The following is a 21981-nucleotide window of genomic DNA, read 5'->3' as shown; positions in this document are numbered from 1 at the left end:
AATAAGTAGATGCTGATGGACATTTGTGTGCTGGATGAATTTTCTCTACAAAGATGAGTTCTACTGTGGTAGCAAAGACTAAATAATTTTGCAGCATTTGTTAACAGGACAAGGTCAGAAGATCCTTTGACCTGAAATGCTTCTGGATTTTAGCTGTCATACAAACAAATGCCAAACAAGCCAAGAAGGCCAAGTGCTGGGTACTGTCCTTGTGTCACAACAGCCCCAAGCAGCATTCCAGGCTGGGGCAGAGTGGCTGGAAAGCTGCCTGGTGGAAAAGGACTTGGCAGTGCTGGCTGACAGTGGCTGAACAAGAGCCGCTGGGCACAGGTGGCCAAGAAGGCCAAGGGCATCCGGGCCTGGATCAGGAACAGTGTGGCCAGCAGGGCCAGGGAAGGGATTGGCCCCTGTACTCGGCACTGGCGAGGCAGCGCCTTGAGCTCTGTGTTTGGTTTGGGCCACTCGCTTCAGGAGGGGCATTGAGATGCTGGAGAAAGTGCAGAGAAGGGTAACAGAGCTGGAGAAGGGTCTGGAGCACAGGCCTGATCAGGAGCAGCTGGGAGAGCCAGGGGTGTTTATCCTGGAGAAAAGGAGGCTCAAGGGTGACCTTGCAGCTCCTTACAACCGCCTGAAAAGAGGAGGTAGCAAGTGGGTGTCAGGCTCTCTCCTGGGTAATACATCATGGAACAAGAGGAAACAGCCTCAAGTTGCACCACTGGAGGTTTAGATTGGATATTAGGAAAAGTTTCTTCGTGGGAAGGATTGTTGAGCACTGGAACAAGGCTTCCAGGTGGATTCACCATCCCGACAGGATTTTAAAAGACAGGTAGATGCGGTGTTTGGGATGTGGTTTGGTGGTAGATTTGGCAATGCTGACTTTTTGGTTGGATCCAATGGTCTTACAGATCTTTTCCAACCTACAGGATTCTAGGATTCCATACACAATTCTTTGTCCAATATTATATACTGGATAAAGATGTAAAGGCTACATCATCCAGTGTTTATCTACAAATAAATCTGTTTACTAGAGCAGTCCAAATCAATTAATAGGATTATTAACAAACGTGCTTCCAAAATTAGCCTTTGATGAAAGAGGACAAAAGTATTGCTTGACAGTCTTGGGGATTTAACAAATTGCAAAGAGCTTGGACTTGGTCTTTGAGGTGAGAATCCATAAAACCACCTGGTGGTGTCTTTATCATGAACAAACCCACCTGTGTTTACTTTGAATGCAGAGATGCATTGTGTATGCACACATGCAAATGCACTCTTTACTGTTTATGAAAAAACAGGTATAACAATTCCTGATTATCCTGAATGAATTGCAATTAGCAAATACATAAAAGAAAAATATGAAGGGAACTTTGTTGTTTTCCAGTAGATCTTTGTAATATTTTGTTGAAGCACATTATAATTAGAAATATTGACAAAAGCTTTAGCAATTAGGCTGTGCTATTGAAGAACTGAAGATTATGTAGAAAAGAAGAAGAGGACAGGTTCTGGCAGCCTCTGGTTTCATGCCATATTATGTAATGGAGTACTTATTTTGATTCCCTTATATTTTCAGGTTTAAGAGACACATTGAAATGATATTAACCTTGTGTCTGTGGTTATAAGGTTAAAGCAATTCTTTCACTATTACTTCAGCTCATAAAGGAAACTGACTCTTAAACTATGGTCAAGTAGGATGTTTTCCTTAGTGGTTCATTTGCACAAAGACATGGAAGTGTATCATCTACCTGGTGTTGCTAAAGGAAGAAATTTCTATGCAAGTAGTCTGGTCAGCATGACTTGCTCTATGAAATACAAATCTCCCTTGGCTTTCTGTTAGGGTTCATTAATTTCAAATAATTAATTTGACCTTTTTAAATGCATAAAAATTGCATTTAATTTTTCTTTCTCACTAATAGGGTAGCTGAGATCATGCATATAGAAAAGTATGGTTAATATTTTATTGAAATAGCATTTATTTTTATAGAATGTTGTTCATACATGTTCATTATCAAAAATAAATTATCAGAGGAGATTTCAGAGTATTCTACAGCAAAATGTGCTGGGGTCATGTATACTGTTAACACAGGTGATAGCAGGAAACTGGAAAGCCTTTAGGTAGTCTTACCCATTTGTGTGTGCAGTGTTATACAAATACTTTGCAATTTTTACCCACCTTGTACCTTGACTTTGACAAAATACTAGGACAGTGTTCCAGTCCCTGCTGTAATTCTGGGTAATTCTGTGAAGTTGTTCCACAGCTCTGACATTTGCAGAAACTCTGAACACTGCAGCGAACAATTAATTCTGTTTGCCTCTCTGTGCTGTGTTTCAGTGATGTGTAAAACCAGGTGAGCATGATTTGAGAAGATTACAGAACAGGAGTCCTAGGTGAAAGAGTGCTCAAAGATCAGATGTTATAGGTGCTGATATGGTGGGTGTTTTATGAGGACATGGAATGTTCACACCTGAAAGCCATGAGTGGCCTTACAAAGGTGCACTAAAGTAAATTTTATGATTATATTAAGAAAATATTGAAAAACAAATGTAATAATGTCACACCTTAACCACTGTCAGCAATACCAAGCATTAAAAACGTCTGTGAGCATTAAGAGGTTGATGTTGTTTTGATAAATAGCCAGCACAATGTATGGTAAAGTGTGATAAAGACATTATATGGTAGAGTTAAAGGAAATCATTAAATCATTGCCTCTGTCTCTTTGGCTTGGCAAGAGCAAATTCATGATGGATTTTTGTGGGTTTTTTTTGGTCTTTTTTTTTTTTTGGCTTGTTTTTTTTGTTTTTTTTTTTCTTTTTTTGGGGGGGGGGTGTTGGTTTTCTTTTTTTTTTGAAGGCAGTAGTTAAAGCATTTATGAAGACAGCAAAATTCCTAGAAAATACATTAATTATAACTGTGTTTGGATTTCTGCTGTGCTTTTTCTTTTCCCTAAGAATCAGGATCTGTTTCTAAAGCCTTGCCAGCTGCATACTGAGAACTAGAGGTGTTACAAAGAAAACATAACCCTTCACTGGACTTGCTGCACAAAGCACTACTTGGCTTCTCTACCAGCCAGGGTTTCCCCTGACAGCTTTCCTTTTCCTATCAGGGAAAAACATTTTGGTTCTGCTTACCAGGTTTTTGCAGTTGCAGTTAGCCTATTTCCTGGAATATACACATTTGCAATGTAAGGTCTGTCCTCAGTGTGCACTGAAGCCTTTAAGAAATGTGTTTCTGTGGATTTACACTGCACTGAAGAATGAAGTCTGTAGTGGGGTTATATATGGGTATGAAATGTTCTGAAAACCTTTCAGGCACTATTTCCTTTCCAGCTTCCCCTTCTAATCTCTAACAACTAATATTAACTATAATGTTACCTATTCAGTAATGTTTGTGATAGAATTTTAACAGAGATGTGAAAGTGTGTAACTTGTAAATAAGACATAAATTTTTTATTTTTATTATTTATTTTATCAGACTTAATAGCTTAAATAGTGATGGTGGAAAGTTCTGTAGCATGTGATCATTGATGATATCACTCTTAAAGAGAACTTCTGTCAGCAGAAGGCAAATTTGAACTAATACCGCTGTGTTGGAGTTTGTTTTCTTGTAGTCTTCAGTTATGTCTTATTTGTCTTGGATTCTGTTTAACTCAGTGAGAGTATTGTGCTCATGGGCTGCAGACTTGTGTTAAAAGTCTCTTAAGTATAGATGTATTAATGTGTTTGTGTTTGCAATATTGGTGAATGATTTTATTTTTGGAAGTTAATTTTATCGATAGAAATGACTTTATAGGGAGACCAATATTCTTACATATAATGTGACATCTCTGCTACTGCCCAGCATTTCACCACTTGTCAAATAGGGAGTACCTGGTCTGCCCAAACAAAGTTGTTTTTCATTCTCCAGGGAAGCAGCAGGCCTGTCAGCCCACTGGGTATAGGAAGATGTGGAATTTCAAAACTGGAAATAACTTCTGAAATCTGTAACAATTAATGATAGTGGGAATGAGATTAGAAACTGTTTCAAATGGTTTTTTGGTGCCTTTGAAAATACTAAGAAGTCTAATTATTATGAGTTAATCTGCACTTAATGGAGCTTCATGCAAGTGTTCAGCGTAAAGAAACCATCTATCTGTACTGTCTATCAGTGATGTGCTATTGAATTTTTGGGAAAAATGTTGATATGCTTTTTATTTGTATGTAGAGATGTTATAAAAAATTGCAAGTCAGATCAATCATTGTAGTATTTTATAAGCACTGGAGAAATACACTGATATTTTATTAAAACACTTTTTTCCTTCTGTTTTAGTTACCTACCATGGTTTGAGGTATACTACAAGCTCCTAAATACCCTGGCAGATTATTTGGCTAAAGAACAGGTAATTTTACATATTCTAGTTTTTTGTGTGAAATATTTTCCTTGAAATATTAGTCACCATTTCAAATACTGTAAAGGGATTCTATCGAGTTTAAAAGTTTAAGATTTTAGTAGGATTTAGAAGCAAGTTTTATTCCTATTACTGAAATTGAAAGACTTTGAACATACAGCTTCCACAGTCACTTGAATCCCACATTATTCTAGAAAAGCTGCTGAAAATATACCTTTATAACATGTCAGTCTCAGCATAAACAGGTCCTGTGTGAAGTGTGAGCAGTGTCACATCACTGGAGAGCTGCATGATGTATTGATTGTAAACTGTAGCTCTCTGCAACTATCTGATTATCAGCTGCAGACACTTTTGTTCAGAACTGTATGAAATACGATGTACTGTTTCACCCTTCAGGTTAACTAAAAACTACCTCTCGTAATTCTGACATCTCAAGTAGCAAGACAAAATTACTTGCAGCATTTGGTGAAGAATTGTGATAGTTTAGTTTGCATATTCATGAGCAATTAGATGTATTCCAAGATTCCACAGCAAAGGACTTACTGGCATCTGTCTTTACTGACAACATTAAAGCTATACCTTTCTGCTTTATATTAGTGTATTAGATTTCAATTAAAAAAAAGGCATCACTATTTAGCCATATGCTGTAGACTGGAAAAGCTGACATTTCAAAAATATATGAAGAATAGAGTAAGCAATAATTATGTATTATAGTAAATGGACCATGGAGAATGATGGTATTGTGTGTAAAAATATAAATAGGAAAGTTTGGTGTCAGCTGTGTGATTCAAAGTGGAATATATGTAAGTCTTACAAATGCTATAATTAGAGCTTGGGTTTGGTCTGTATTTCACTGTAGTAGAAATACAATTGTTTTGGTTATTAAATATTTATATCTCTTTGTCAATATATAGTTTGATGTGTAGTAAATAGTGATTAGTTTTTATATAATAATTAACTGTAAAATGTATTCCCTATAGGAAAATGACTCAAATGATTTGTTGAAATCATTGTATAGCCATCCTGTGCCAAAGGCGAATGCTTTAGTCAGTTTAAGTGTGGTAAGTATTTTTTCTGTTTTATTCCTACTGACTATGAAATAGTAGGTAAAGTTGAAAGAAAAAGAAACCTCAGCCCCTTTGAAAGAGTAAATTTGTGTTGCTTCTTGTCATTAACTGGCTTGGGCAACCTCCTTTTTTCCCCTCTGTGCAGGGTAGAGACTGTCTCTGTCTCATGTTGTTTTCTAAAAGTCATAGTCATAAAGAAGAAGAAATTTGAATTTTGCTCTATGGATGAGAAAGTAAACTGCAGGGGGATCTGACAGTGCTAGAACTACGTTTTTGTGTTTCCAGCTGTTTCATGTAGACAATTTTGGTTTCTCCTGCTGTGCATCAGGAGACACTAACTCAGTTTTATTGCCTCTTATGTCTGAGTAGGTACAGTTTCAGGATTGGTCAAAAGTCTGTGAAAGCTGTCTGCTTTCCCCATCTTTCTTCCTCTTTTTCCCAGTTTTCCTTAATCATACAAAAATGCTGTAGGAAGAGCAGTAGACATACACACTGTGTTGTGTGGAACTTGAAGCACATCTCGGTGAAATAACGTGTCCAGGCCTCCTTTGCTTTTGTGCTCCAGCTTTTTGTGATGTGGGATGGGATGGTGATAGTGGGGCAAGATGGTGTTGCTGCAGAAACATCAAAAAGCGGATATGTCATTGTTATGGGTCCTGAAGTTTTAACCAGAATTAGCTTGTGAGTGCATGTTTAAACACCTTTATAGAGCTTGTGTGAAATACAAAGCCAGCACAGAACCTCTGCTGCCTCTGAGCCATTTACATGTTCACAGCATCTGTACAGTTACTGCCCTTGCCACAGTGTGCAAACAGCTGGGTCTCGGTTGAGCCATCACACATTGCAGGACACAGGAAGTAGTGATTTTGTAAAGGCTTCACTTCCACACACACTGAAATATCATTAGGTTATTTATCTTGACCTTATTTGTGTGCTTTCTTGTGACTTTTAGTTCATGTATCTTAGAAATAAGCCCCATACTTCAATTGAAATAAGCACAGATTATAGAAAAGCATCTGGCCTTGTTATGAAGGCAGGAAAAATAGAGTCTGCCACTTCTGTTCCAGCAGTTACTGATCCTAACTGCTTAACATAATGCTACCTTTGTTTTATTTTAGTTTTTCATATTTCAGATTCCTTGTATTTTCACTAGGCTATAGAGACCTAATATTTTCCCACCGTGTACAATGCTAATTGACTATTTGGAAGTCATTCCAGTCTTGTGTGTTGTTTTTCACCAAAACAATGAGTTGGATTTGAGGCTGCAGTTGGAATTGTTTCTGTTATGTTTTTTCTTTCTGTTGTCAGTGTAACATTTCAGTTCCTAGCACCTTTGCCAAAAATACTTCTTTATCTGAAATAATATTTTGCTATCATTAAATGTAGTATTACAACCAATTATAATTTGGCAACTCTAAAATGCTTTATAAAATGTCCTTTAAAACTCCTGTCTTAAAGAGGAGGGACATAAAGAAGTTTTAAATATATTTTCCCTGGTATTTCTCACAAAGTTCATCTTGTCCATAAATTGCTCACCTCAAAATGAATGTTGTGGGGAATGTGGACGTGGCTGTCTTGGTGAATACAGCTAGCTACACTGAAATGGCAGATTGCTTGCCATAAAGTCGATACTTGTTGGTTTTATATCAATGTTGTCTGACTTTGGAATTGTTTTTCCTCAATTATGCCTTGTTCCCAGTTATATCAAAGAGTTTTGTAATCTTTCTTGCTGAACAGTCACTGTTGAAATGCAAACCTCTTGCCAAATGCTTGGCTGCAGGGACAGTAGAGCAAATATTGTGGGTTCAGATAGGGGAGAGCAGGAGGAATGGGTCAGCTGGAATCCCAATGCTTGTTGGATCTAAAGGCATCTCTGTTTCTGTAATGCTGCAGGGAACAGGGAAATATTTATTACCACTTGCAGTTCTAGTCTTTGGTATTGATGTTTCTTTCTTGGTCCTCAGAAGGACTGGAACCATCAGTAGTCATAGACTTAAAAAGAAATTACAGTCTAAAAAATAATTGTAGAAATGACATCCTGAGTTACTTTTCCTTGTGCCAGGATCAGTCTGGTTCAGATTTCATTCACTCAGATGTGCTGCCAGGTAAAGTCTCATGGAATACTGCAGCAGGGTTTGGGTGGCAGACCACAGTGGTCCTTAGGATTGTGTGTGCATAACCGTGCATAAATTACATCCAGTATCTGGATATGTGGTGTTTCCCAGCAATCTTTGGTCAGAATGCCTTTGTCCACTTAGGGACCAAGTTGTACTCTCACCTGTTGGTCCCAGTAACAAATAGTCTGCAGCTGAAATTTAGGAAGTAGTCATGTGTTCTATGAAACCTGAGCTTAAAAATAATTTAGGTCACTGTTTTGTGTTTTAATTTATTAAAAATGTTGTCATAATTGGGAAGGCTAACTAAGTTTGAATTCAAATGGGGGAGGAATAAAAGGAATAAAACTTACTTTCAGCCAATATTTTAAACATGGAATATTGCAAACAGTAGGGCCAGCTTTGGCCTTTCTTGTTGGAAAACTCAAAAGTCAACTGTTCAATCTTTCTCTCATCTTGCATAAGAACCAAGAGATGATTTTTGCAAGTGAGCAAGTTTTGAAAAAACAGCCTTGTCTTGTATCGGTGAGTTTAAAAGGCACTGACTATCTAAAAGCTATAATAATTAAAGAAATAATCACTTCCTATAGGACATCTCTGTTGATTTGAGGCTTATTTATCCCTGTCCTTTGGGGAATTCTTCTGCTGTCTTTGGCCTAAATGACCAATCTAATATTAATGTACCTTTTCTGTTTAAATCCAGCTTCAGAGCTATGTGTGTGTGTGTCATAATCCTTTGGTAAAAAATGCTATGAAAATCAAACCCTTGAGCTGATGAGCAAAACTTGCATTTTTCAGTGTCCTTTTTAGAAAAAACTTTGTACAGGACAGCAGCTATTAATTTAGTATCTCTTCCAAGGTCATTCATCTTCCTAAGGGAGTTCACAAAGATGTTCAAGGACTCCATACCACAGTATTTTTGCTGCTTTTTGACTCTTAATGACTGCAGTAATAGCTTTTGCTTCTCATAGATTTGGCTTCCTTTTCTGTTTAATGAGTGAAATATTATTACTTTGTTAATTAGAAATAATTACTTCTCTAAGTTAACAACTTCATTACTGAGAAATCTTTTGATAAATATTCTGTGACCTTATTACATATAGGGAATAATTTTCTGTTCTCAATATACTTCTGAAAAATGCAGGCATTCTATCTGAATTTAATCTGAATATTTTCCTCTTCTTGAGTGAAGAAAAAAAAAATTTCTTGTGTTGATGGGAAACAATACCTGGGATATTTATTGTGCAAGTGGTATGATGTTTATGGGATGCCTTTTTTAAGCCATTTTTTTCCCTTAAATTTTAACTATTGCCAAATGACCTAATTTGTGGGGAAAATTTTCTATTAAATGTATCAAGCTGGTTTAATAAGTCTCCTACACAGACTTAATAGTATTATTTTTTCTTGAATGCAAGACACATTTAAGTCTTATAGTCTTAGTTTTGGTATATCTTTTTCAAGTTTGACTTGAATACTATGAAAGCTATGTCTTTGTGTTGCTAATTACAATTGCAAAAATATACTGTAAAAACAAAAAGTCTGGAAAAGCAACAAAATTCTGTAGAAAACAAAAGCTAAAAATCAATAATTATTTATTTAGCATGCAGGCAGTCTAAATTTTGAAAGAGAAAAAAATAACATGCAAAAATGCCTTAAATTACTGAGCTAAATTGATGTCTGATAACTAATAGGAGCATTGGATTAATGGGAGTTAATTTACATTACATCTGGTTTTAGTTTAACCCATTTTATATTTACATCCTAGATGGCCTCAAACTAAGATGCATAAAATTGCTAATGTATTTCATAAATGATTGCAGGATCTCAGGCTTCAGATCTTGCATTTTTGTGACCACATTTTTTGGTTCAAAGATGCTTGGAAAGAGAATTTATATCGAGTAATAATATTTCTGTTCTAAATATTTTTCTCATGTGAGTGGTGTTTCTTTTCCATTCTAAATTTACATTTTGTCATTTAGCATTTTTTGTTGCAATTTTTAATTCAATGCTTAATTTAATCAATGCTACTCTCAGGCTCATGACAACGTTTAAAGCTGGCTTAATTTCAGTTTTATTTCAAAACTGCAGCCCAGCATTTTGTTCCCTTGGTTTTGTGCTGTGCAGAACCAGAGCTTGTCATTTCATGTCGTGATCTGCTTAATTCTTTGTCTAGCAGCAGTAAGAATGTTATTAGAAAAATCGCTATTTGCTTAAACACAGATGGGGTTGGAAATCCTAAATGCTGGGTTCTTAAGAAAAGAATTTTTTTTCCTGTGTGCATAAATTATCAATTATTTTTTCCCATCAATTAGCACTCGTATTTCATTACTCCTGATGTTACTGGATTGCCAACTATCCCTGAAAGTGTAAGTATTCCATTTCTTATTTAACCTCATTTTGGGCTAGGCTGAACTTTTGCTTTTATCAAGAGATTTTTTTTTTTCTAAGACTGTTTTTAGAAATGATTGATGTCGTTTATTGCAACCTTTAGTTGGTAGTTACTGTTGCATTCATCAACTCATTTTAAAGCATTAACAGGGCATTTCTGACCACTGCTGTATCCACTCGTTGCTCGTAGTTACTTGACTTCTTTGCATTTGCTAGGATTACTTATATAAAATATATTCTACTTCTGCACCTTGTGTTTTATTTGCATACTTGCCCTTTAAACACTGCATTGCTCAGCTGCAAATTCACCCATCAAGATATGCAGTCACTTTTTGTGCAAGAAGGCATTGTTTCAGGCTTTTTGAAAACATGCTGTACCTGCCTACACTTGAATGCTAACCAAGCATCAGGAACTGGGGTCTGGGGCTTTTTTTTGGTTGTAGTTTTTTATTTTCTTTATGAAGACTTGTATCCTGGATGGTGCTGTGGGTAAATTGCAGGTGGGAAATCTCAGCTCACATTCTCTGTGATGTGTTCAGCTAGATAGCATCTCATAAAAGAGCTTTGAGGGATCCTTTTTCCCCCTTCCAGCCTCTAAGTCTGGAATTGTGCATGGCTGTATAGGTGTGTGTTTTTACACTGTCAAACAGTGACTTCCTTCTGGAAGTTAAGCTGTGGGGGCTCCCAAAATCATGCAGTGCAGCAGAGCTGGTTCCTGGTGGATGATGGTGTTGGGGCAGCAGGGAGCTGCTCCCTGCTCCCCTTGGCATCAGGAGATGTGGGTGGGGTGTGCCAGGGAAGCACCCAGAGCCAGGAAACACGCGGGGAGAGGAGCAGGTGGGTGCTGGTAGCAGAGAGGAGGCCTGAGGGTGCATCTGTGCTGGTGGAAAACACTGATGAGGTGGCATGGGCCATGTTACAGCTCAAGAAACCAAGCAGCGTTGCTGGATGGAGGGATAAAAGAGGACACTTGTTGCTAGGGCTCATTTGGCAGGGCAGGGCTTAGTTTTTAAACCTATATTTTCATGTTTCACCTTATGCTTTGTATGCCTCAATTTTTAAGGAATCTCTTATTACTTAGTGCTCTAATGAAGTAGACTTTTGGAGGCTAGAAGGTGTGTTATGGGCTTAAATTGAAGAAAATATGGGAAAGCATCTAGCTGAGCATGTGGCTGATCAAGGATCTTGCAATGATACCAATGTAGACTTATTTTTCTGGTTCGAGGAAGGTAAAATAATTATAAGGTGCCTTTCTATAATTGTTTTTTATTCCACTAATAAAAGTCTAATCCTTTCAGTATGAATCAAAAAAGTAAGGTACTAATGGAGAGTTAGAACATGCAAGCAGTGAAGACATGAGCTAATTACAGTAAATTAGCAATAAAATGAATTTTTTTAACTTTTATTGTAAGGCCCACATATTTCAGGAGCAGTAAGTTTTCAGCTATAACAAAGAAATAACTGTGACTGTCTCCCAAAGACAAATTGGTCTGTAAAAGTTTGTGAACTGGTTTTTAGCATAGCTTTTCCAGTACAGAATCAGCAGACCATTATCAACTGCAGTGTTAGAGGATGTCCAAGGTAAATTGGACTGAGATTCTCATGGTGCATCAGCCTCTGACAACCCCTTAAAAGTAACATTTGAAAGACTAGAGGTTTTTTTCCTAAATCTGAGCATATGTAGCCCTAAATCTCTGCTTTTAATCTCTTCCAAAATTCTGTGCAGTGTGGACCATGAATAACTCTGATACTCCATGTCTTGAAAATAATAGTGGGTTTACAAATTTGAATGAAACTGAATTAACCACTGGATCTTTGTTTTTCTTTTGAATTTTATTTTTTTCTTTAATGTTGCAATATATCCAAAAAGGAAGTCACCCCACTCGGAAGCTTTTCCTACTCATCTTGCCCTGGCTGTTTTTTCAGGGCGGGGTGACCTTGCCGCTGTGTGTTGGCCACATGCAGAGTAGAATGTTAGTGTAGAATTCCACTGTTGATGTCTGTCCTTCTGCTGGGGCCTATCCTTGATAGACTTCCTACATGAGCATTCCATAACGGTGTTGTCCCTGAGAAGAGATGAATACCAGTTCTGGTTGCAGATATGATAATCAATGTGTGAAATTAAATATTGTGCATCTTGAGGGCTGTATTAGTATATTTTCATACGTGTTCTCCGGTGTTTAGAGAAATTTGCTGTTTTCCTAGGCAATTTGGCTGGTAGCTATTTTAGCTTATTCAGAACTTGTGTGTCTCTGGTGCTGTACCCTGCAGAAATAATTGTTACATTCAGCTGGAACACAGAGATCCCCCCACCCTTTTTCTCTTTTCCCCCCACTTTTCTGATGTCTGAACTATTAATGGAACATGCTGGTGGCTTTGCCTCTGATGAAGCCCCACAGTGGGATTCTTACCAGGGGTGAAAAGGGTGGCTGCAGGAAGATTCCAGCACCTTCCACCAGTTCTGTGGGATGTTTGATGTCCTGGCACATACAGCTTAAGCAAAAGCTTGTTATTGCTCAACAAGCTGTTTTGCTATACTTGAAATGGAGTAAAGTGTATTGACTTTGGGAGACCCTGACAAAGGAGCAGTTTTATTGCTGTAGCTGTGACAGAACAGTTACTACCGTGGTGGAAGATCTGTTCCTGGGCTTGAAGTAGTGGTCATCTTAAAAGCATATATTGATATAATACCCAATCTCATATTTTTTTGAATTTGCAAATATGAAAGGACAAATCTAAGTCACAAGTGTAATGAAATGAGCAAAATATTAATAGCTTACACCACAGTTAACTTTTCATTTGCTTTAAAACCCAATTAATTATTTTTAAGGCAAACAAATTTTGGTGCAAAGGGATTTCTCTAATAGTTTGGGATTGGCTTTTTTTCCCACCTACTAATTAGACAAAAATGTTCGCAAGTTATAGACATCAGATGTTCCACTTGGCTATTACTGTTGCTATATTGTTAACATTTTTTTATTCAAACAGAGAAACCTCACTGAATATTTTGTTGCCGTGGATGTGAATAACATGCTGCAACTTTATGCCAGTATGTTGCATGAGAGACGAATCATTATTACCTCCAGCAAACTAAGCACTGTAAGTACTTCACACATCTCCTTTTAAGTAGGATATATTGAACATTTCACAAAAAGACCTGCAGACCTTTGTGGTTTTAGATATGTTCCATGTGTACTTATAAGACAATATCTACATACTCTTCTAATATATGGTTTTAGTCTGGCTCTTGAAGTACAAAAGTCTGATTTATGTAAGACCTACTCAGATACATTAAGTCAGGTTAATTATTTTTCTTATCGGGAGATGAGAGTTCTTTAACTCTCCGGAGTTCATTTCTGTGCCTTCTAACCTAAAAAGAATTCTTAAGAGCTATTATAAGATCTTTATTATTCACTTGTGGCTTATTCCATTGGAGGTACTTGAAAGAAATCAAGGGTCCCTAATAATAGCTGCTATCCTAACCTGGTAATAGGTAGATTCATCTTTGTTAGAGTGGTTTGGGAGTGCACACTGTAATATCTCTGATTTGGAGCAGCTCTTACGACTGTCAGTAATGGACAACTCAAAATAGCAGTTTTTTAATTAAAGGTTTTGAGCTAATGTCCAAATTAAAATGTTTCTTTTCCTTCCTTATGCCTGCTTAGGCTGCTTAATAAAAGAATCTTGCATTTTGTTTGGAAAGTGTACCTAAATATTCAGATGCCATTTTATTTTACTCCTCACAGAATCTTACAGATTTTAAAATCCCCTGTATTTTGAAAATACTCATCAGTACAAGACACTCACTTTATAACCAATTTTTAATCACAGAGCATAATTCTAATACAGAATCTTTAGCCTATTAAGCACAATTACCTAAATTTTTTTGAAAAACGCTGCCTAGAACATATTGTTTAATATGCTCTCTGTGGTGGAAAATCAATTCTGTATTTCTGAGCACTGCTCATTGCACTGCCAAATAAATAAACACATGGGTGTGTAAGGTTGGATATAGTACTAAAATATTGTTTTCAAAGACTTGAAGGTGCTGTAAGGAGTGAGAGTTCTTTGATTATAAATAATGGATAAAAATCCTTTCAATTTTTTTGAGTCAAAAGTAAACTGAAGATAGAGAAGGTTCGGAATTGCTGTAAAAAGGCTGACAGGTTTTACAATTCTAGGTTCAGTAGCAATTATTTAATTGCCTTATTTTTTTAATGGTGTTTAAAAAAGTAAACCCTGGTCCCTGGGTCTGTGGGCAGCTCTGCAGTTAGGGCAGTGCACAAGGGCAGCGCTGCAGTTAGGGCAGTGCACAAGGGCAGCGCTGCAGTTAGGGCAGTGCACAAGGGCAGCGCTGCAGTCAGGGCAGTGCACAAGGGCAGCGCTGCAGTCAGGGCAGTGCACAAGGGCAGTGTTGCAGTTCGGGCAGTGCACAAGGGCAGTGTTGCAGTTCGGGCAGTGCACAAAGGCAGTGTTGCAGTCAGGGCAGTGCACAAGGGCAGCGCTGCAGTCAGGGCAGTGCACAAGGGCAGCACTTGCCCAGCGCTCTGCAGGGTGTGGAGCCAAGTCAGTCCTGGGAACTGGAGTGAAGCAAACATGGGGTTCTATAAGCACAGGCCATGTGAACAGCTGAAAACCAGCACAATAAATACTAAATTAATTTAGACAATCTTCACATTACTAGTCTGTGATAGACTTTTTAACTATCAAAGATGTTACTTTTTCTTAGGAAATTTCCATATTTTATTACAGGGGCTTTTTTCCTCCTCTCCCCTCCCCTTCCTGAAATGGATAGGGAAAGAATTGTGCATTACCACATAGTAATAAGACCTGAATGGGCAAATAGATTTTGAAGGGAAAGCTCTTTTAAAGAAGCTGTCTTAACAGAAGCTCACATGATGTAGCAAAACTGGGAATCAGAATTTTTTTTCACTTTGCTAGTCTGAAACAGAGCTTGCTGTATTTAAAGGGAAAAAAAAAGGGGAGAAGAAAAGGAATAACCATTAAAAAAGCTCAGCTCCAATGATGCCCCAGTCAGCCCTGTTTTACTGCTCCAGTAGAGAGGAGATAGGAATCCTGATGGCAGCTCTGAGCTCGTGGAAGATTCATTCTGCAGGTGAGCACGTGTCCGTCTGCCTGACACGATTTAGAATTGTTCTCTCAGCCTACATTTGGATCTGCTTAGGACTTGTTTTTGTTAGGCTGAACATCTCAGCTGGTCTCTAGTGCTGTGATGTGACAAGACAAGAGGAAGTACCAGAATTAGACTGTGCTGATCTAGACCACCTTATTTAAATGATCAGATTTCTGTTTGGAAGTCATTACACAACAACAGATAGAATATTCTGGGGGTGAGAATTTTGTTTACCTTTGTTTACCTTTGCCTGTTTATTCCTAACCTTTTAATGAATTAAAAGCCATCTTGCTGGTGTCTTCACTTGAAAATAATTTATGTCACTTTCCAGACACTTGTAGGGGTGTTTGGATGTCCTGGAGAGTGTCCCCAAGCTGTGAATGTAAAGAGTAGCTTGCAAGTCAAATCCAAAATGAGAGCACATCAGCTTTACTTTTTGTCTGATTGCTTTTTCAGTCTATTGGCATTACTTAACTCATAGCTGAAGAAAATTACTGCCACATCATGTTGGACCCACTTTTGATACAGGATTGGTTAATTTTCACTTGCACTAGTGAGTTCTGATAAAAAAAGAAATAGAAAAATATATCTGACTTCTTAAGAGCTTCAGTTCACAGCAGTGCTGCCTGCTCATCTCTTTCATAAACAGAATAGGGGTGATGCATGGCTTGCTTCTTTGCAGAGCACTATAGCTTAAAAAGTTAATGAAACACTTTCCAGTATTGCCTGCAAGAATTTAATTGAATTGCCAAGAATGATTAAATGTGTTTTTGGCAAAAGATATTTCTTCTTTAACATCGGGATTGCTTGATGTAGTACAGTAAGCAAATAGAGTGTATTTGGGCATCATCCTTTGCGCAAGTTTTGTGCTGTTTTGCTGTTGCATGCAAAACACAGCAGCCTGGTACAAAGTTCCTATTTTGATATTCCTAAATTACAGCTTGATACCAGACAAGATTAGTCTTTCAAAAAAAGTGCAGTCAAACACAACTTTCTGTTAAGGGAGTTGTGTCTTATCTTTGGGGTTAACAGAATATCAAGTGTTTATGTCAGTTCATGGAGACTGGGTTGTGATGTCACCTTCAAGTTATCAGCTCTGTTTCGGTTCACTATCTCAGGGCAGTGACTGATAACAAAAGGCATAATTCAAGGCCTTGCTCACTTTCTCCTCACCCTTCTTGTAGGGCCAGGAATGGAAAAGTGCACTTACTTATGTTCAGGAATTCTTTGTCTACCATTTCTGCCCTGTTACTTTCATGCTGCCATTTTATTCAAGTAAATGATCAGTCCTAGTATGGAAAAAAGGGGGCAAAACATGATGCTGTATTTAAAAGGGTTTACTGTAAGGAAAAAAACCAGAAGAAAATAGGGTTGCCTATTTTAGGTTGCTGAGTAGAGTTTTTTTTATTAAAAGAAACCCTAAAAACAGAAAAAACCCCCATCTTTTAGAGTGCTTCAGCTTATATTTTATTTCAGCCAAGCAGATTTTGTTTTATGTACATCCTCAGAATATTGCAGTTGTGTTGTCTTTGCATCTCCCCTTAAATTGATTTTTTGTGGGTTTATCTCCTTTCAAAATTCCTTTGGTATAGATATTTGTCTGCTAGTCCTTCCAATTACTACCAAGATATAAGTGGAAACTTCCCACCACTCCATTCTGTTGTAGCTTCTGGGTCATTATTTGCCCTAACTGTTGATTCTTTTATTAGCTCGACTTTCCAACCACTTTAATAATGTGATTATCACCAACCTCACAGCTTGCTTCAGGCTTAGTGTTAGAATGAGATGGATTCAGCTTGCCTGAGGATTATGCTCTGTAAGATCTGTTTGTAGCAAAAATTACCATTTCTGGCTTTTGAACAGTAAACTATGAAAGGGAAACAAATTATGTGGCTTTGGATTAAGATAAAGGATGAATGAAAGAAAGGCATTGATCTACTCACAGAGGTGGCTGTTAGTTATTTCACTTTAGCAGCAAAAGGAAGACCTTTCCTAAATAAATGTCAGGCTGTATGTTCTTTCACAGCACTGTTTGCTCACACGTCACTGCATCTGCATGTATTCTTATTAGTTGCATGGAGCTGTATGTATTTCAGTACAAATAATTTTTTAATTTGGTCTTTTTATAAATTATTAAAGTGCTGGGATTGGCTTTTCCAGGAAGGCTGAGCTACAGCATTGATTTTATGCATGCTGGAGGCAGGCCCTAGATGTTTTGGCCCCAAGTGCACCTGCTGTGGTAGTCTACCAGAACATCATACCACACTCTCATGTATTCAAAGCAAAGGAATAAATCATGATTTTACAACAGTGCATCAGTTGACTTATTGCTGTTTTGTGACCGGAGGTAGGAAGGATTGCTGTTTAAAGCCATGTCATCGGTTCTCAAGTCACTCAAGCATGAAAGCTTGTCATATGCCTCTGTAATTGTACCTCTGCCGTCTCTCCCTAACTAGTCAGCTGGGGCTGTGCGCTCCGTCTCAGCACCCGGCTGGCCACTGTCTGACAGGAGCTTTCTCAGCAGCCTGTCAGGAATATGCTAACTAGATTGGATCTTCTGCAGCCAGCACTGGCAGGTGGAAGGGATGCTACACTTTAAAGCAAATGTCTAAATGTTATCTCTGCTTTGACCAGTATTTATTTTGGGAAATACAAGCCTGGCGTGTCTCAGAGCACGGTGCTTACAAGTTCTGCTTGGCGCTGCCTCTGGGTTTCTTTGGTAGCCCTACAAAAAACAGACGTAAATATCAACAAAAGATACAGATTTATTTGTTTTGGTGGTGAAAGAGCGCTGAATTTACACACATACATACAAATTCACATACATACATTTGTGGAATCACTTTTACTCTTGCTTCCATGGGAAGAGAGCTTTCTACAGTCGCCCCCAGATGCCTTCAGTGAATTGGACTCTTGGCTTTATTCTCTTTTCTCATTAGTCTTGTTCAGCTCTTGTCACACTGTCTGTAGTTGCTCACGAAAAAGTATTACAGATTTAAAATTTAATTCATATCTCAAATTCATGTGACCTGGAAGTGTTCAAGGGCTAAATTTAGTTCTTAAAAGTCAAGAAATGGATGGGAATTTATCATTAACCTGCAGGGCAGAATGGATATTCTGCTGATACTCACTGTGCTCCCAGAAGCATAATTAGAATTAATTTTGGAATATTGCCTCAGATAGGCCATTTGGTCTGGAAATAAATGACAAGTGGCATTTAATTTTTTTTTATAGTTCATATGTAGGCAGTCTAAGATAACTGGACAGGGGTGTAAACTGTTGTAGGTGCAGTTAAGTTCCCATTGGGACACCTGTAGGGAGCACATTTCCAGCAATGAGGCTGTGGGATGTGGATGTCATTAGGAATGAAGTGGGGTTAGAATATACAGCCAGATCTGGAAAGCTGTCTCAGTCTTGAAGTTCAGAATAGTTTCCTCATTAACCAAGGAGAAATAATTGCTTAAAGAATTTGTGAAAAGAAATCGAGATATGTCATTAAAATTTTTTTTTAACGAGAGCAGGAGGGCAAAAGCTAGTAAATAGTTGGAAATTATTACCTGCCTTCTATGTAAAACAGGAGGAACTCCATTACTGGTGTTGTAAAAAAAAAATTTGAGATCCCAAGCCTCAAAAATCCATGCTGTAAAAAGAGAAGGCGTGTAGACAGATCTACAAATTAGCTCCAGAATTTAATTTTTCCCTTCCTTACACTTGCAGGGAAAAGAAAGCTCTAAGACTGAGTCAATCTGGGGCAAAGTTGTTTCTTTTTTGTATGACTTTTGGCAATTCAGTAGAAACTGAGGGAACTAAATGCTGTGTAGAGCCAGTGTGGGCACTGCTGTGGGACTTGGAGAAGCCTTTAGGAACTGAGTCCTTTGTGGTTGGGCTGAAGAGGCGCTGAAGGGGAAATAGTCCTTATTCTGTTGAGCAGAACTGTCTCACCCCCTACAGAAAGCACCACTGGAGTCATTTGGTGGCCATGTGAAGCAAAAGCAATGAGGAGGAGTTGCTGAAGAGTGACTGTAGTACCAGCCATTGGTCTGGTGTGCTGGTATGGCAAGATTTCCCCTTTTCATACTTGCTGCTGCTTTATCAGTCTTTTTTTCCTCATTTCACCAATGATAAGATGACCTCTGTAGCATAATTGGTGGTTATCTCTACTCCTGCTACAGTAAATTGTCTTAAGTAAGCCATTCACAAGGAAGTTTGTTCCTGCTGCTTCTTAATTAGTGGATGGCAAAACAACATGCTATGGATTTCCTTTGGAAGAAGAAATGTTAATAAAAGTGATTTTCCTGGATGCTCTCCTTTCAGAGGTGAGAAACATTTGCAGAACCCCCTAATTTTCTGGGAGGGTAGCTCTTCCTCTATGGAGATGGTTCATAAAATAAAGGAGGAAGGAAAGGAGGCATCAAGGTCAGAAAAGGGACACCAAGATGTATATATTTGTGGTGTTCTGTGGTTTTGTGAGTGAGGAACAGATAAAGAAGTTAAGCAATAAATGAATGTCAAAATGAGAATAAACAAATCAAGAAAATACAGAGATGAAATGAAAAAATGTGAGGAAACTGCAATTTTTGAGCAGATGATATAAAGAAGGATAGGTAGGTAAATGAGTATCAAAAGAGACATGCTATTAACCCAGTCTCTAGTGTGTTAGGGATAAAACCTGGTGATTAACATCCAAGAGTTTCATTTTCAACCTACAAAAAATATGAAAAACCTTTGTGGTATGAAAACAGTGAGTAACTGAATGAAGTTACATGGTTTTTTCTCTGCACCAACACCTACTTTGTTATATAGATACCTCTGATTATCTTTGTAAGTGCCTGTGGGTCCCTGGTGTAGGCACAGTATGTCAGTGGTATTCCTTGTAGAGCACTCACCTGTCTACTACCACTTCAGTTCTATTTTCTGCTCAGCTTCCCTTCTTGGGCAGTGTGTCACTCCTGCAGCCATGGGCAAGGAACAAGCCGTGTCTGCAGCCTTCTCTTTTCTCTTCCAAGCTAATGCACAAGAATGATGCCATAATGCTGCTTTGTGAATCAAGAACTGCAAGAAAAGAATGAAATTGATTGTATATGAAGTGCTGTCAGAATCATGAATAACACTCATCTCTTCCCTTTCCATCCCCCAGAAAGAATGATAAAAGGAAGTGAATAATACCAAAAAAAAAAAACCAACAGCAATTCAGGGAGAAAATAAGTTTTTTATATAAGTGTTTTCTTTTACATCTTTAATTTTTAGAAGGGAAAAAGTTAAAATATTCATCTGTGAACTGGAAATATATTTCCCTTTCTCTCTCCCTCCTGTAAAAGAGAAGAGCTGGATTTTCATCTTGCCAACAGGAGGCAAATGCATTATGGCTCATTTAAGGTCCTCCCTCTTTTTCTTCCTAAAGATTATGGGGATGGCAGATGGAAAATTATTAGCCAGGAGCTAAGTTAAAGAATTGCATGGAAGTGGCTTTGCATATCATGGCTTGGACAATATATTCTGTTCTCTTTTGTTGCTAAATTTTTTCCCTCACTGATTTCTCACCAGTGCTGGCGCAATCAGCTAGGTTTATCATTTAGTCTGACTGTTTAATCTTTAGAGCTGGGAATAGATTTATGCTCTCTTGTAAACTGGCAAAGCAAGATTTCCCTTCCCACTTTCACTTCCCAGCAGTCTTCCCCTGCCCTGCCCCCTGTTCAAGAAGTGGATGGAAAGGTAGGTCTCCACAAATGTAAAGCATCTGTTATGGGCTTGGGGCCTGATCTCATTCTCAATCAAACAGGATTTAGATGTGTTGGCCCCTCTAAGATAAAGTTGGTTTAATTTAGGAGTTACAATAATGTAGAAGAGAGGCTTCCTTTCACCTATGCAACTGTTCCCCTTTCAGGAAGCAGACAGTGTTTCTCAGTATTTCTTGTGAACTGGGATATTGGGGAAGGAGCCACAAGGGTTGGTCCAGGCTGATGGTGACTGCTGTAATTGTGATAAAACAGTGACCCATCCCTGGGGTTTGTTGCTATAGGTATTAATGAGTAGATGAGATAATGAAACTAAACAGAATCTTGGGCATCTTTCAACATATGTGTGGTCAAGGCAGTGGGAGGGAAGCAGTTCTTTGGCCCATTGGGACTGTGAGGGAGGAGGGAGAGAGCACACCAGTACCCATTTCTGGACATGGTGTTGACAGAGATTGACAGTGTTTGATGATTTTTCAGGAAATGCTTTTATCACAGTAGTTCTTTAGTTGCTTTCAGTAGATTTTCAAAGGTCCTATAGAATCACAGGTTAATTTTACTTTAGCATTTGTTTAACTTCAGTTGCTGTTTTTGGCTTTCTGACAAGATTCTGCTAATCAGTTTCTGTCTTCCTTGTTTGTGCTTTGCAATGTGTGCAAATCTTGCCACCTATGCTCTTTCTCTCATTTTACCTTTGATTATAGAAAAGACTTTGAACAAAGTAATTAATACCAATAGAAAGAAACTGCCAGATACCTGTTGTGCAGGATACAGGTATTTTTATGTTACTCATTGAAATAATGTGAATGATAGGTATCAAATAAGCATTATCTGTGAGTCTGCAGAAAATGTTTCAGCTGAAGTAGTGTGGCTCCAGACATGGTGCAGTATTTTAGCAAGACCTGAAATGAGGAAGAGACATGAGCAGAAAAAGGGACCAGTCTCTTTGAAATACAGAGCAGAAAGATTGATTGGTAGAAGTGAGCATTGGCGTAGCAGATACACACATCAGAATTACTGCATCCACACAAGGGAAAGGAGGGGACGAGCTGCACTCTTTGTGTTCCCAGGAGCAGGTAAACCTGCTTTGATCAAGTCCTGAACTAAAACTTCTCCTGGCTGTTCATGCTCGTTACTGCATAGATTTTGAACAACAGCCTTCCCAAC

The 21981-nt window shown here is 38.1% G+C and overlaps 1 protein-coding gene across 2 annotated transcripts in view; it reads left to right on the top strand.

The window, feature by feature from the left end:
- Positions 1 to 21981, top strand: part of DENND1B (DENN domain containing 1B) — a 151471-nt gene that overhangs the window by 68352 nt on the left and 61138 nt on the right. Inside the window, exons 6-10 of one of the 2 annotated variants that reach the window (XM_064719656.1) lie at positions 4301 to 4370; positions 5360 to 5440; positions 8026 to 8085; positions 9873 to 9926; positions 12937 to 13047. In XM_064719656.1, coding sequence (XP_064575726.1) covers positions 4301 to 4370; positions 5360 to 5440; positions 8026 to 8085; positions 9873 to 9926; positions 12937 to 13047 — 376 coding nt within the window. The remainder of the gene's footprint in view (positions 1 to 4300; positions 4371 to 5359; positions 5441 to 8025; positions 8086 to 9872; positions 9927 to 12936; positions 13048 to 21981) is intronic. The other variant, XM_064719657.1, reaches the window with a different exon arrangement.

Source organism: Zonotrichia leucophrys, chromosome 8 (genome assembly GCF_028769735.1).
Source record: "Zonotrichia leucophrys gambelii isolate GWCS_2022_RI chromosome 8, RI_Zleu_2.0, whole genome shotgun sequence".
NCBI classification, from domain to species: domain Eukaryota; kingdom Metazoa; phylum Chordata; class Aves; order Passeriformes; family Passerellidae; genus Zonotrichia; species Zonotrichia leucophrys.
This window is presented reverse-complemented; position numbering and strand designations above follow the sequence as displayed.